The sequence below is a fragment of the Somniosus microcephalus genome, chromosome 5 (assembly GCF_052327205.1).
Source record: "Somniosus microcephalus isolate GS21.2 chromosome 5, FLI_Smic_1.0, whole genome shotgun sequence".
Taxonomy (NCBI): domain Eukaryota; kingdom Metazoa; phylum Chordata; class Chondrichthyes; order Squaliformes; family Somniosidae; genus Somniosus; species Somniosus microcephalus.
In genome coordinates this window covers 37437546-37453757 of record NC_140991.1, presented here as the reverse complement: position 1 = coordinate 37453757, position 16212 = coordinate 37437546, and the positions used below count along the sequence as shown (strand labels likewise).

At 43.8% G+C, this 16212-nt stretch overlaps 1 protein-coding gene across 1 annotated transcript; it reads left to right on the top strand.

Annotated features, from left to right (window-relative positions):
- The first annotated feature begins 616 nt into the window (after positions 1-616).
- shha (sonic hedgehog signaling molecule a) lies at positions 617-15713 on the top strand. Its single transcript, XM_085987536.1, has 3 exons — positions 617-1134; positions 5086-5347; positions 13577-15713. Exons 1-3 carry the CDS (start codon positions 838-840, stop codon positions 14269-14271), a joined length of 1254 nt encoding a protein of 417 aa, XP_085843662.1. The 5' UTR covers positions 617-837; the 3' UTR covers positions 14272-15713.
- The last annotated feature ends 499 nt before the right edge of the window (positions 15714-16212 follow it).

The following is a 16212-nucleotide window of genomic DNA, read 5'->3' as shown; positions in this document are numbered from 1 at the left end:
TGCAAGAGTTTAAGGACAAAATTGTTCCTTTTTATTTAAAGATCGCGTTAGGAGGTGAAAGTCTATCAGAAATATCATTATCGAAAGGGAGTTTAAGAAATACCTCCTTAATAGGTGCCACTTTTCATATACACACACATATATATATATATATATATATATTTGCCTTTGACTATATGGCAGTATTTCTTAAACTCCCGTTTGATAATATATAATGACAAATGGCAGATGTTAAGGCATCTTCGCAATAAATACAATTTTGGAATTTAGATCAATTATTTGCTTGCAACTGTACCGCTGTTTCGTATGTCAAGCGAGAAGATTTTACATTAAAGCCAATCAATCCCGGTGATTGATTTGCATTTGCACGGGGGGGGGGGGGGGGGGAGAGAGACGCAGCAATGAAAACAAGTTGTAATTGATGTTTTCATAACGAGAGGCAGTCCTCCTCCCGCTCCTGATACGCCAGACTTCAGGTGAATTTTCGGAAATTGTTGGTTTTAGTGAACACATCAGAAGCCAGTAGCGGCTGGCTGGCCAATCAGATCTCACCGTTGTGCCTTTTGAGGCTATATTACATTGCTGTACAGCCAGTCTCTCTTAAGCGTCTCTAGCCTTCGTATCCTTTAAACAGCATTTTGTCCCTTTTTTTTAAAAAAAACGCTGTCAAAGCTCCCAACTCCGATGTGTAACCGTTATCGGGGATCTGAAGCTTGCCATTTCAGCACCTGCCTCGATAGGGATCGGAGGATAGTCAGAACACTAGAAGGAAGACAAGAGAGATAGCAAGAGGGCAGAGAAAGACATAGAAGCCCCGAGTAATTGGATTCAGTGGACATGATGCTGACAAGAATTGTGTTAGTGGGATTGATCTGCTGTTCTCTCGTCTCGTCTGTGAAGGCTTGTGGGCCGGGCCGGGGCTATGGGAGAAGGAGGCATCCCAGAAAATTAACCCCTCTGGCTTACAAGCAATATATTCCCAATGTGGCAGAAAAGACTCTGGGGGCAAGTGGCAGATACGAAGGCAAGATTACCAGGAACTCGGAGAGGTTTAAAGAATTGACACCCAATTACAATCCAGACATTATTTTTAAGGATGAAGAGAACACTGGGGCTGACAGGCTGATGACACAGGTACGGTTCAAATCACAAATTACATTTTCCCCATTGTCGGACGAGCACGTCCAGCGGTGGCTGCCGAGATGTGTGACAGATATAAGCAATACGGCGGAGGGGGGGTCATCTATATAGGAGAAAACTTTATAGATTCCGGTGAACCCTTTTTTTTGTTGGTGTGCAACGCTTCTTGTGACTCGGTTTGTGAATCTGTTTGCAGTAGTCCCCTGGGCTGTACTTTGATCAATCAGAGTGTACACAGTAAAGAAAGGGGGGACTCCCAAGTGTATACTGACCGCGGGGCCACTTGTATCATTGCTAACCTGCAGTCCGATATTGCGATAGCTAACCTGCCGCAGCCTTGACTTTATTTTCTCCCTCGCTCGCTCTTTCTGTCTGTCTGGCTCTCTCTCTCTCCTATTAAATTAGCTTCTGAATCTCGTAGGTCTGAGCTGGGATGACTTAATGAGGCTGCCTTGTCTAAATATAGGAGAGAGCGAGAGCGAGAGGGAGGGGGCGAAATCGACCGGTCTTCCCCTCGCTTGTCTTGTCTTTACTAGCTGTGTATTGACGCCGTCCACATCGGAATTGCATCGTGTTGCGCTGTGTTTGTCGAAGCGTTCATATATTGATATTTCTTTAAGAAGGGACAGTGTTGGGACTGCGTCCCAGCGCTACAGATTATTATTTTTTTTTTTAAGGCAATGGTCCGCTTGCGTGAAAGTTTTATTACAATTTCTAGAATTACAATATTCGGGTATCACAGCAAGTTCCTCGCCTAACGCGGCATAACCCGCTGATCTCCGCGTGTGTTATTTGGTGGGACCCACCAAAGTCATTATTAGGATTTAAACGTGTAAATATATATATATATACATCTCTATCAGGCATTTAATGAACAGATGCAGTGAAACTAAACAGAGATTTTTTTAAATAACCAGAATCTGCACATTTTGCACATACGATGATATTACCCTTTTAAGCGATTAGAGTGGTTGAATGTTTACAAGCAGCGCGTGTAGTTCTTCAGAGCTTCACCCAAGGACTCCACCGCCTTGTGTCGCTTTTAACAACAAGAAGGCGGCTGTCTGGCTTCAAGCTTGTTCAATCTGACATTATGCAGACGGCAAGGTTCATGTAAGTCCTAGATCGCCGCGGCTGTGTGCTCCAAGGGCCGGTACATTGGGAGTGATCTCCACCGAGTCTCTCTCTCACACACACACGCCTCGCATTTTCAGCTCCACTTCCTCTTCTGTTATCGATCGCGACTGGCTAGGTTTTCACATTTCATCTTTGCCTCGCTCTCTCTCTCTCCTTCATAAGCAGCGGCGACCGAGCTTTGTGGGTTTTGTGTGCGCAGTGCTTTCGAAGACGGGGTTCATGAATAAAAGATTAAAAAAAGAGGCCCCAAATAAAATAGCACTGCTTCTTAAAATTGGTTCCGAAATAGCTGAATGCCGCATCAGGTTTTTTTTTCAAAGTCATTTCTACTGACTGGCCGGGAGTCGAGGCGAATGCACAGAATAGAGAGGACAGTTCGCTGGGAATAGACAGCGTCTCGACACGGATCCTGCATTAGCTGCGAGCGTCTGAACTTATGACCTTCTGTCGTTTTCTCCCAATGTGAAGGCCACAACACATACTTGTGCCTTCCATATGTGTTTCGTTAAATATTCCCCTATAATTATATATATATATATATATGAACAGCTTTCTGGATGTCAAGTTCAACTGTAATTGTACCCACCTCCCCCCGAATATATATCGACAGCCCGAGGGCCGAATCTGTGCTCAGAGAGTGTGTGTGTTTCCAATAACGTTTGAGACATTCGGCGGGGAGAGGAATTCGCGACGTTTTCCGAATATAATCGATTGGCGATCGATCTGTGGAATTTGGGGGTGGGGGCGGCGGGGTGGGGGGGGGGGTTGGAAATGAACCCTCTTTTGCCTTTAACAGCCCCGGCGAGCTGTTTGCATGGACAGGTGTCTTACCCCGCCCCAACCACCCAATTCATTTCACAATCCCCGCGTGGATAGATTTAAGACATTAACACCAGCGGTCGCTGGTTGAAGCGCTCTGTGGCCGCACAAAGCGTTCGCAAAGGTGTCACGCTGAGCTTCGCTGGTGGCGGGTCAGAATGGGGCTTGATTCGTGGCACACGACCCAATGAATTAATAACTCGTTTTTGGCTCCGCCGCTTGGGACTCTGACGGTGCTTTCTCTATCTTTGAGTTAAAGCCCAAGACTGCGACCTCCAGGTGCTGGTTGCTGTGCTATTTTTAAAGGAGCCGCGTGTCACACTTTAAAAAAAAAACATCCCGAGCTTCTCGGCATCTCCTGCCCGTTCACAAATGACTTGTCCCAGAGGGGTTGTTTAGGGGAACCATTAAGGATAGTGGGTGGGTGTCGCGGTAGCACAGACCTGCGTGTGCGCACTGGGTACCCGGTGCAGTGGAAGAGGTTTAAAGTGATATCACAGCGATTCGGACAGTATGGAACGAAAACTTGCTCAAAATGCACATGTTAATTAAGAGGAAGGTGCAGAGGCCTTCTAGGTGCGTATTTAGGATGGGCTTTAAGTCTCTGTTCTCTGTGTGCGCGCATTGCGTGTGAGTATGTGCATACAGTGTGTGTGTGTTTGCGAATATTACATGTGTATATGCACTGTGTTGTGTAGTCGTCAAGAACATATCTCAAAATGAGCTCATCTTTCCCTCCAACTTCCCATGTGTTACCAGTAGAGCCGGTACAGCGATTCATTTATTGAGCAAGTGACCGCTTAGTCAAAGTCTGCTCGCCATATCTTGCCAGGGACCCTAATGGGGAGAATAATTAACAACAGTACATGCCTTTCTGCACGTGCAGAAATGTTCCGTTTACTATCTCGACCGTCCTTAATAAGAGAATATACTGCTCGCAGTTAAGACTTTCTCCGTGCAATGTTGTCACGTCTTGCAGAAGGCAGGCAGCAGGAATAATACAAGTTTCTCTTTCTCTCCCCCCACACCACCCCCCCCCCCCCCCTCCACACACACCCCTACACACTCGCCGTTCTGAAAAGAGCCTTTGTGGCACAGGACTGATGTGTTTTATTTCACACATTGGTATGGTGTTGTGGAGAGTTGTCCTGGAGAAGGCCAAGCATCCCAGCACCGAATCCTCACAAAGGTTAGAGAGCACCTCAGCATTCCTTTATTCCCCCCTCTCTCTCTGACTCGGACTCTCGCGGCATCGATACAGGTTCTGTTTGCTGGAGAACTCCGCGAACATAAAACGACAAACCTTGTGTGTGTGTCTTTGAGGCGGGCTGGGTTTTTTTTTTAATTGCGCAGAACAGACATCAGCATCTTCCAGAGTATTTGTGTCAAATTAGCGAGGGGGTAGAGCACTCCTACCGTGGCACCACTGATCGGATACTTGCATATGGTGTGAATCCCCTCTTCCCGCACACAGAGACCGAGCTTATGTGTCTAGGACTGTTTAACCCTGATTAGGAGAATGTGAACTATTTTTTTCCTAAAATCAGTTTTCATTCAGCGGGTGTTTTTTTGGGACTGTTTCTCACTTACCCTTAGTTGACGTTCCACAAAGAAGTGATAAAATAAGTTAAATATACATAGGAGGTGGGTATTGGGGTGATGGGTGGGCTAGAATAGGCGGAGGAGCAATGAAGAGGCGAGATGATGGCTGGCTCTTGGAGTTAGACATCTCCAGTTTACTAATGACAAGCTGGAGATCTCGAATTTCTTCCCCCTGTGATATTGTCATTTCTTTAGTGCCTGTGTTCATGCGTGTATATAATTGGCCAATATATAAATAAATAGGAGGTAACGAGTGTGTTACCGTAATGATTAAATGCCTCATTCTGTCTCACAGCCAACCACGAAACCAGACAAAACCCACAAATTGAACAGGATGCTTCATTGAGTTTTTTTTCTCTCTCTCTTCTTTCTTTGTATTCCTGACAGCGGTGCAAAGATAAATTAAATTCTCTGGCCATCTCAGTGATGAACCAATGGCCCGGGGTGAAGCTGAGGGTTACAGAGGGCTGGGATGAAGACGGCCATCATTCCGAGGAGTCCCTACACTACGAGGGCAGGGCCGTGGACATTACCACCTCGGACCGCGACAGGAGCAAGTACGGCATGTTGGCGAGGCTGGCCGTGGAAGCGGGCTTCGACTGGGTCTACTACGAATCCAAAGCTCATATTCACTGTTCGGTCAAAGCAGGTGAGGGAGCGCTTTAAAGAAACTGCGCGCCTTTCTCATCAGCCGGTAGGCTGTTATGATTAACGTGATCATATTTCATATCTGCATTACACAATTTAATCTAAAGACACCCCAGGCGCCAGCCAACGCTTCCTGTCACTCCCTTGCAGGGTGGGATCTCTGAAACATCACAGAGTAGTTTTACTGATCTTGTAATAAATACTATGGGTCATTATTTCATGGTAAATGATGGGAAGTATGTAAGCCACATGCAGTAAACTAGGATGTTTTCTTAAAGAGGCGACAATCATTGTCCAGGGTCCATAGTCCAATCGTTTTAGTTTGGGTCATCGCCAATGGAAACTCAAACACCACATCACCAAACCAAACTAATGAGACGTCCACAGAAGTAGTTTCTGTCTGTCTGCTCCGGAATGTGGGGATAGACTAGGTGGGAGCATTGAAGAGGCTCTCCCTATAGGAACACGCCCCAATTACCCAATCTGAGGCAACGGCAAAGGTTTAGGGGCTCTCTACCTGTGCGTAAAAGAGGATCTGGCTGAAGTCGCACTTTATGAGCACGAAGCACTGACAAGCTTGTTTGGCGAGGGCCATCCTCCCTGTTAGAGCATTGGATTGCAACATTATCTGGAGCGGGGTGGGGGGTGGGGGGGGGGATCCCAATCCATGTAGGCAGATGTATCCCTCCAATTTCCATCAATGAGCCAGGTTGGTGGTCAATTACTAAAAGCACCCCCGAAGTAATGGGGGCCTGATTGATTCTGGTATCAGATAAAGCCGCTGAGGATCCGAACCTCCATTATTATGGGTGTCATCTTGGAGCTAGCTCAAGCCAAAAAGCTCCCTCTTCCCCCACCACACCCGCCCCTCACCCAAGAGGAATAGTCATCAGTTGGTCAATAGATGACTGATAAGCAGGGGTTAACTCTCCCTGGCCAGACAGAGGTGCCACGTTGAAAGATAACTTTCGAAACTAGACCGGCACAAATTCTGTACCAAAACACTAAGGCTTCCAAAGGAGATCCCGCATCAATTATTTCAATCTATAGCTAGTTCATTTAATCATGGCCTGTAAATAAATTGTTAAAGTACTTCCATATATTATTTCCCATATATTCCGAGGCTTTGGGCGCGTTTCGATACGTTTTCTTACTAATGCAATATCTGTCCCTCTAATGATAAACAACATGGTCACTTTAAGCATGTTTTCTCCTCCAGTCTCTAAGGACACATAAAGAAACCGCAGCACGGGTCACTACGAGCTCATACTTAAACTGTCCCAGCCCACAGATATATATGTAATGAAAAGACTTCATACGGTTTAAGTAGGAAAACGTGCGGTGAATGCTTAGTAAATATAGATCCAGGAGTCGGCAAAACATCAAAATGAAAATCAGTCCAAATCCAATATGTTTTTTTTCAATGTTGTGTAGATAACGCGTCCTTTGTACTGCACCGGGAGAACTAATTGTAATTAACGGTGCTGGGTATTAATCGCACTTCTCCCAACGACACCTATGCAAACTTATGCATAAATCAATAACACTGGTGCCTTTTGGCACATCAAATGCGCGGCGAGTCTCATCTAATAAGTGCATGGAACTATATCGAGACACTCGAATAAATGCAGACAGCTTAGTTTTAAATAGAACAGGTACATTATATTTAGTTCTACAAACTTAACCCTCGGGTAATTGAATCAACAATAATATTTTGAGTAATAGATACCGTGCTAATTGTCTCTTTTCCCAAACAGTCTTCTTCTTTCGTATGGTAGTAGCAAGGCAAATCAAATGTCAATATCCCAAACAGTTAAGTGTGGGGGGGGGGGGGGGGGGGGTCAAATGTATTATTATTTGCTAAATCCCTCACTATTTTTCCGCAATGTTGGAGCTAATTGATGATTTTAACTCCGTTGGGTTGACATGCATTATTATAGTCAAAAAATAACTATCTATCTCTCTATCTATCTCTCTATCGATCTATCTCTAATTATTGATCTCTCTATCTCTATCTCACACGCACACATTATTTCTATAAATGTTTCCCATTCTATCGGCCGTGCAGTTTTGAGATGACAAATTCCTAAATTTCCTTTGGTTCACAAGGATATTCAGCAAAGTAAGCATGCCCACTCTCTGCAAGCGAACTGTGAACAGTTCACAGGAAACCGCGTGGTCTCAGTCACTGAGATGTTGCTTTAACAAGACAAGACTGGATCCCGGGCACCGCTCGAGCACAGAAAGCTGCAGCCGCTCTTTCGCCGTACTTGCAACGCCACACACTGTCTTAATGAAGAATTAACAGCGCTGTGCCAGCACCCCCCCCCCCCCCCAAAAGATCTTGAATCACAGATAAGAACTGCGTGAAGACTCATCTAGTATCTAGTGTAATCCCGCCCTCTTGTTATTAGGCTTTAAATGGGCGAGTGGCAAATCTAAAATTTAAAATTCCAAACACACTGAGCTTTCCAGACTCATTTCAGCCTATGTCATGTGGGTCGTGTGACTGTACCGAATGGATTTGGCCGAACTATTGGAGAATACTGTTAGCTCAGGCTTCCACCCGTTTGTTCCGCCACCATTTCATGTCAGTGAATCATATGAGAAGATTAAATGCTGTCTGCAGAGGAGAAAAATTCCAGCGAGGAAGATTCGCTTTCTACATCTCTATTTGCTGAAAGTATGATCCCGGGGATAGGAATGCAAAGCTGAGTTGTCTCAAGCCTTGAATCATTGTCAGGCGAACAGAGTGAGAGAAGGAGGCATTGATGATGGGCTATAGCCAGCATCTAAAGCCAACCTCGGTCATTTAAAATTCAAATGCACATCTCGAGTGTCCAGGAAAACGAACAGTGTTTCTGCTGTGCAAATACTGTTTGCAAGAGTCTGTATTCTGGCGTGTAGTGTATGTGTGAATTGACACATAGGGGTTTCTGCACCTGAGCAAACAGGCAGAGGAGCTGGGAAAAAAAAGTGGAAGTGTCCTCTCTTCCACGAGTGTCTCCTCCATTAGCTGAATCCCAGTGACAATACAACCCCTTTATTGGATTTTAATTAGACGATCTGGACCGAGTCCCCTCGAGCGGCGGATTCCAGCCTTGCGTCCCATTCACAGACCAGCTTTAGGGGAGTTTCTGCCCTGGCAGTTCTCACCCGCAAAAACCTGAAGATTGCACCCACGGTTAGACGCAGAGCTCTGGCGGCTGTAATTGTTCACAGCCCCCTCAACAAAAACAAACAACTCTTTTTTGGTGTTTGCTTGCGTTTGCTTGCATGTAATCTGTGACAAGCCCTTGCAAATTCGTTCAGTTCCATTAAACGGAGGCGAGAAAGTCGTTAACAAATCAATAAAATGTAATTTGCTGCTCTTTCTCGCCAATTAACAAGTAATTTCCTGAGAAACAGACAGGACTTTGTCTTTAAATGCGATCGCTGCGTGTTAGGAGATGGTAATGTATTTTCAACCGAGCGAAGGAAAATTGCTGCCTGTTTTCTTTTTAACATTGCGATCCTTGTTTTGATCACCATGGCGATGCAAATGACAGAGGCGCACATTCCTCGCCGATTCAAACAGGCGGCACCTCACTTGTGGAGGGCCTAAAGCTTGCGGGGCTATTGGCTGCTCAAGTGAGTGACTTTCTCGGAGTTTCCTATCCCGGTGATCCTGTTCCTTCCTTAAATGTCCGTCTAGATACAAAGTATTTAAATAATATACATAAGATTCCCGCTCGAATGGTTTGCTTAGAACAAAAATTATTTACAAATTTTAAATAAAATTACTTAACTGTGACCTGGAATTGGTCTTCCACTGTTCTAACTGGCACCCAATGGAAATACATTGAACTCCGATTTCCTTCAGAAAGTATATGAGGGAAAACACTGGCCAGAGAAAGAAAGGAAATGAGTGGCAAGGATAGCCACGTTAAACGCTTGAAGCCCCAAACAATTGGGGAACAAGAGTCCTTTAAAAGGAAATAGTCTGACTTTGCGCTTTAATCAGTAAATGTAATGCGTAAACTAGAAATATCCACAAATCATTTGGTCATTTCTGACCCTTCATTTGCTTAATGTATAAATAATGGAAACAATCCTATCTATCTATCTATCTATCTATCTATCTATCTATCTATCTATCTATCTATCTATCTATCTATCTATCTATCTATCTATCTATCTATCTATCTATCTATCTATCTATCTATCTATCTATCTATCTATCTATCTATCTATCTATCTATCTATCTATCTATCTATCTATCCATCTTACTTATCTCATCACAGATGTATGTATCTATACATTCATCTATGTATTTATCTTTCTATATTACCGGAGCACATAGCACAGCAGTATCGGACACAGAAAGCTGAATGCATATTAACACTTCTCCCTACATATAACTGCCATGGCCTTTCCTGATTTTGAGCTGTAACACTTTATGTAACCTCAGATTCCCATTTCGACGAGACACAGGGGGTAGTGGATGTGGTGTTAATTCTATTGCTCTCACACTATGTATTCCAGGTTGGTCTTGGGCAGTGAATCGTATAACAGCCTGCTCAAAATGAGATCTTTAAATATAGACAAAATTTAAATGTTACACTTGAATTCGTTATTATTTTAAATACAGTGTATAACTTGTACCTGTACATTAGATGTCTGAAGTTAATTTAGAGAACCCTGCCCTCTGCCTGGCTCTGGTGAGACTTGCCCAATATTTTATCATCAGTGTCACGTGTTCCCTTTTCTGTCTTACACTGTATCTCTATAATATAAAATAAAATCAACTTTACCACTCTTTAACACATGACAACTTTTACAGTCTCATGCAATTAATAATGTATTAAACAAATGGGCAAGACTGCTACAGAAATCACTCAAAGCTAGTGGACAGGTACAAACAATAATTAAAAAGGCTAATGGAATGTTGGCCTTTATCTCCAGGGGGCTGGAATACAAAGGGATGGAAGTTAAGCCACTGCTGTACAGAGCCTTGTTCAGATCCCATCTGGAGTAACTAGGTTCAGTTCTGGGCACCGCACCTCAGGAAGGGCATATTGGCCTTGGAGGGGGTGCAGCGCAGATTAACCAGAATTATACCAGGACTAAAAGGGTTAAATTATGAGAACGGGTTACATAGCCTAGACTTGTATTGCCTCGCGTATAGAAGATTAAGGGGTGATCTAATTGAGGTGTTTAGGTTGATTAAAGGATTTGATAAGGTAGGTAGAGAGAAACTATTTCTTCTGGTGGGGGAGGTTTTTGCTAGACAAACGTAATTAGGGTTATGGAACCAAGGTGGGTAAATGGAATTAAGATGCAGATCAGCCATGATCGAATTGAATGGCAGAACAGGTTCAAGGGGAGGAATGGCCTACTCTGGCTCCTATGATCCTATGCTACAGGGTACCTGCTTAATGTAGCACAGAAAGAAAGAGATCTGGGAATTTTGGTGGATAATTGGTTAAATTATTTGGTTCATTTTTCCAAGCAGTCAAGAGAGCAAACCAAATGTTGGGATGTGCAGCCAGGGTGTGAATTACAATTTCAACATCATCTCCCTTGTCTTATATCAGGCCTTTGCTGAAGGTACATCTGGAGTACTAGGTTTAGGTTTGGTCTCCCTGTTATAGGAAATATGTAGAGTTATTGGAGGGTGTCCAGACCAGGGCTAGCAGGGGGATTCCTGAATTTAGAGGGCTGAGGTATTATGAAAGTTGGTCTACTCCTGGACTTTACTCTCTGGAGAGGAGGAGGGTGTGGGGAGGAAGGACTTGATACAGGTCTTTAAGATTTTCATGGGTATAGAGAAGGTTTTAGATAGGAAATATATTTTTTGTGAGCACAGTACTCAAAGACTACCAGTCGCCGTTTAAAGTTAAGGGAAACTTGGCCATTCATTTAGTAAGATGGTAATTGAATCGGGGACCTGATTACCAGTCTGGGTGGTGAACTAGAAAGCAATGACGTTTGTTTAGGACTGGGTAGATTCCTGTCAGTTAAAGGGATGTGGGGCTAATCATTCCAGAGTCACAGGTAAGGAATCTGGTCGGAGGTATGGCAGGATAGCATAGATAGACCAAAGCTCTAGTCCTGCCTGAAACATTACTGGATGTGTAAAAATGTAACTGAATTTAAAGGAGCCTGACCATCAGTTTTCTTTTTAAAACGATGCTGTGGATATGATACAGAGAAGTAAAATAACTATAACCTTCTTTCATTCTATTCTTCCGCATTTGTGTGATTGATCTGTGGGATTTGGGAGCTGCGAGAAGTTCACTTGCGAGAACCAAGTGTCTGCACAGGGTTTGAAATGACAAGTTCTCCATAATGCAGTCACCTGATGCCCGTGTCTCAACTGACCTTACTTTCTCTCCGTGATATTGCAGGGCTCTGTAACGCCTTCCAATCAGTTTCCCGATGATGTCATCCGCATTGATGATATAAATAAAATGATAAGCAGAAACCGAAACATGTGCAAGGACATCAAAGACAGATCTATTCAATTGTTTTTGAAAGAGGGAGATTCCCTCTTCTGGGTTTGTGAAGAAAATCGGCAAGTGTCCGAAACACAAGGTCCCGGTGCCATTTTTTGGGCTATTAATTACATCTAAGCACAAAAACTGCGTCCCTGTAAATTGAAACGAACAAATGTACTTAACTAGGAGCATCCCTGGGTGTAAAGGCGGGAAGGACAATTGTAGCAAAATAAATTCACTTATTAACAAAAACAAGGCAAGATTTACATGATCCATCAATGATGTCTGAGAACGCTGCACCTCCATTGCTATTTACCTGGCCCGATATGGATACAGGTATTGCAACGGAACTTCGGACTTACACATACAAGCTGAATTTGGAAGAACTCAAGCCCGTCTGCTTTATTTCTGGTAGAAAGCGGGCACACCTGGAACAATGCTGAGTGTAGTTTGAAGCCCCGGTTAAACTGCAGCTGCCAGTCCCACATCGGTATTTATGGGAGTGTCATGCACAGCACAGAGTCACACTGCCATCTACGTATCGCACAGAGTTTAGCCACAAGGAGGCTTGCACACGTGTGCAAGGGCGCCTCTCGCCCCAAAGTTAAATGTTAGGCCCTTTCTGATGTTAGAGTAGAGTGGGGGGGGGGGGGGGGGAGGGGCGGTGGGTGTCAACCTTGTACAATAAAGCCTCCGGGAGGTCCGACAGGTCACCTGAGCGCGTTTTTAAAACTACCGATTACATCGGATATACGGCACAGAAACAGGCCATTCGGCCCAACCAGTCCATGCCGGTGTTTATGCTCCACTCGAGCCTCCTCCGGTCTTTCCTCATCTAAATCTATCAGCATCTATTCCCTTCTCCCGAAAATGCTTGTCCAGCCTCCCCTTAAATGCATCTATACTATTCGCTTCAACCACTCCCTGTGGTAAAGAAGTTTCTTCTGAATTCCCTATTTGATTTCTTGGTGACTATCTTATATTGATGGCCTCTAGTTATGCTCTTCCCCACAACTGGGAACACTCTCTGTATCCACTCTATCAAAACCTTTCATAATTTTAAAGACCTCTATTAGGTCACCCCTCAGCCTTCTTTTTTCAAGAGAAAAGAGACCCAACCTGTTCATCCTTTCCTGATATGTATACTCTCGCATTTCTGGTATCATCCTTGTAAATCTTCTCTGCACCCTCTCCAGTGCCTCTATATCCGTTTTGTAATATGGTGACCAGAATTATACGCAGTACTCCAAGTGTGGTCTAATCAAGGTTCGATACAGGTTTAGCATATCTTTGCTCAAGCCTTTGGTTAGCTGTCCTAACGTGTCCTTATTTGGCTCGGTGTCAATTATTTGCGTCTGATTCTGCTCCCAAGTTGGGGCGTTTTACTACGTTAAATATAAATGCAAGTGTTTGTTGTTTCAAATGTGTATTGGCTTCGCTCGGAGTTCCCATTCACTGGAGCTGTGTGAAATGGGTTTCTGGAGGGATCTCACATTGCTGGGCTCCGGAGTCAGATTGGGAACTGGTTCCTGAGTCAAGCTGCGACTATCGCGTGGGTGCACACCCTAGACCACTCCAGGGTGAGGTGAAAGTGGCAATATACCTGTACCCATTACTTCTGAATTGTAGCCAAGTCAATATCAGCGGGTTGGAAGTCTTGCCTTGCAAAATATCTGCTTATTCTATAATTCATTTAACAGTAGTCCCCACATCATTCTGAAAATGTTCCTGCTCCTCTTTTTTCTAATAGAAAACTCAGTCGCTGCAAAGTCTGGAGGCTGCTTCCCAGCTTCAGCTACAGTGAGCCTCGAGAACGGTGGGACCAAGTCAGTCAAGGATCTGAAACCGGGAGATCGGGTACTGGCGGCAGACAATGAAGGGAACCTTCTCTATAGTGACTTCGTCATGTTCTTGGACAGAGCGCAAGAGGTGAAGAAAGTGTTCTACGTGATAGAAACGCGAGAACCTCGGAGGAGGCTCACGCTCACCGCGGCGCATCTACTTTTCGCCGGGCAGGAGGCGGCCCGGGGGCAACCCGCCTTCAAGGCAACTTTCGCCAGCAACGTGAGATCCGGACAGCTGGTGTACGTCGCCGACGGGGACGGCCACCTCCTCCAGCCTGCCAGGGTCGAGAAGGTTTACATGGAGGAGATGGCAGGTGCTTACGCCCCACTGACTGTCCAGGGCACCCTCGTGGTCAACCAGGTCCTGGCCTCTTGCTATGCGGTGATAGAGGAACACACACTGGCCCACTGGGCTTTCGCGCCGATACGACTGAGCTACGCGGCCAGGTCTTTGTTTTTACCGAGCGACCCACCAATGGTCAACAGCACTCGCCAGGAAGACGGGGTCCACTGGTACTCGAGCGCCTTGTATCAAATAGGCAGATGGGTTTTGGACGGCGCATCAATCCATCCACTGGGAATGGCATTGGACTCGAGCTGAAATAGTTTCAAGAGGGAGGGCGAGCTTACACACAGAAAAAAACAGACTTTACAGTAGAACACACATAAAAAAACACAGTAGAATTTCGACAGAGACCCCAGGAAGTTTTTTTGGGGAGGATATTTATTTCGTTCGCATTTGTAGTAGGTTTTTATTTTCTGTCTGTTTGTTTCTTTTGTTTGTTTACTGGTGTAACGAAAAACAAAACTGGAACTTCAAGAGCCTTAAAACTCCTTTGATAATTTATTCCCACGTGAACTTTTTTTGACCCCTCCTCCCCGCCCCCCCCCCCCCCCCAGAAAGGAAATTATTTTGTGTGGTCAAACAAGAAACGCAGAATATATTTTTCTACACGGCTAATAGTAATGAAACAATTCAGAAACGCCGGCAACGAATTCTGTTAGGATTATTGATGCATTCATATTTCCTCGTGTTCCGCTCTCGCATAATGTGTTGTTTTTTTCCTCTCTCTCGCTCTTCTTTTTGGGGTCCATAAATTATATTTTTATACACAGAATTGTAAATTAGATTTTGGAGAGATCATTACTTAACTGAATCACATTTCGTTATTTGAAATAGTGTAAAATACGAGAATATATTATTTTAATTTAAAGTCTAGGTGCAAAAAAATATATAACGTTTTTGACCATCCCATTTACAGTTTTTTGTTTCTTGGTGTTAAACGTGCTACGTTGTAAACCAGATGTAGTGCGAAAACAACTGTCCGGTCATCTTAGCGAGGATCCTCGTCATTTCCAACCTGGGACGGGATTTTATTGGAAGAAATTATTTTTTAAAAGTGAGGAAGCTTGATGATGAATATTCCTATTCTAATGAAAATAGTAGTTTGTACAAAGTTTTTTTTTGCATACGAATTAAAATTCGACAAAACAGCTGTAAATTTACTAAACCGTATTATTTGCATATTTTGTAATAGTTTAATACAGTAGTTTTATAATATAGAAATGTGCCAAAATGCTCTGTTTGAATATTATTAAAATAATACAGCATTTCAGTTACTCTCAACTTTTGATAACAGGGAGGAAATTGTGTACAGATACTTTAAAATATTTTGCAAAATGAGAAGAGATATTTATGTTTTAACCTCACCTCTTTTAAGTCACAACATACTGGAGGTAGATTGGCTGTATTTACTGCGACAGGGTCCGAAAGACCGGGCCTACATTTTACAATTCTGTTTGGTTCAATCATCTGGGACTTTAAAAAAAAAACAAATGTAAGAAACGAAAATATTGTTTGTAGCAAATATTTGGTCGCTTGCGATCAACAGAGTTTTTTTTCCCCTCAGTGCTGCTTTTGTTTTTGAACAACTTTAAAAAAAAAAAATCTCTGAAGCCTAATGTAACTGTAATGCATTGGAGAAACGTATGCACGAAGGTTTGTTTAAATGTATGAACCGCAAAAAATATTTTTCCAACGTGTTTTATGGTTGCATCTTCTTTCTCAGACACAAACATGCTCAGAATTTTAAGACCATTTTCTACATTGGAAACCTAAACGATGCTGTTATAACCTGTAGCCGGGCAATAACATTTGCTATATAAATCGATTCTGGTTTGAGCAATCACATTTATAAAGTTCTATCAGCTCCAGCGTCAGAAGCGGAGGTATTTGGTCAACTGGATTCATAGAATCACAGCATTTACAAGACAAAAGGAGGCCATTCAGCCCATCGTGCCTGTGCCGGCTCTTTGAAAGAGCTCTCCAATTAGTCCCACTCTTTCTCCATAGCCCTACAGATTTCTCCTTTTCGAGTATATATCAAATCCCCCATTGAATCTGTTTCCAGCACCCTTTCAGGCAGTGCATTCCCGATCAGCGAGGACACCCCCTTCCATGCCCATGTGTCTGTGTGGCTAATGGAAAGATCACAAACTCGTGGCACATTCCCCATGCGGAGACATTTGTTCGCGTCTGCAT

What these genes read in the sequence shown, in the direction of transcription:
- shha (XM_085987536.1), top strand. Translation starts at nt 838, where the DNA reads ATGATGCTGACAAGAATTGTGTTAGTGGGATTGATCTGCTGTTCTCTC. An exon ending in CTGACAGGCTGATGACACAG is followed by an intron (nt 1,135 to 5,085) that starts GTACGGTTCAAA and finishes TATTCCTGACAG; the next exon opens with CGGTGCAAAGATAAATTAAA. An exon ending in TCACTGTTCGGTCAAAGCAG is followed by an intron (nt 5,348 to 13,576) that starts GTGAGGGAGCGC and finishes TTTTTCTAATAG; the next exon opens with AAAACTCAGTCGCTGCAAAG.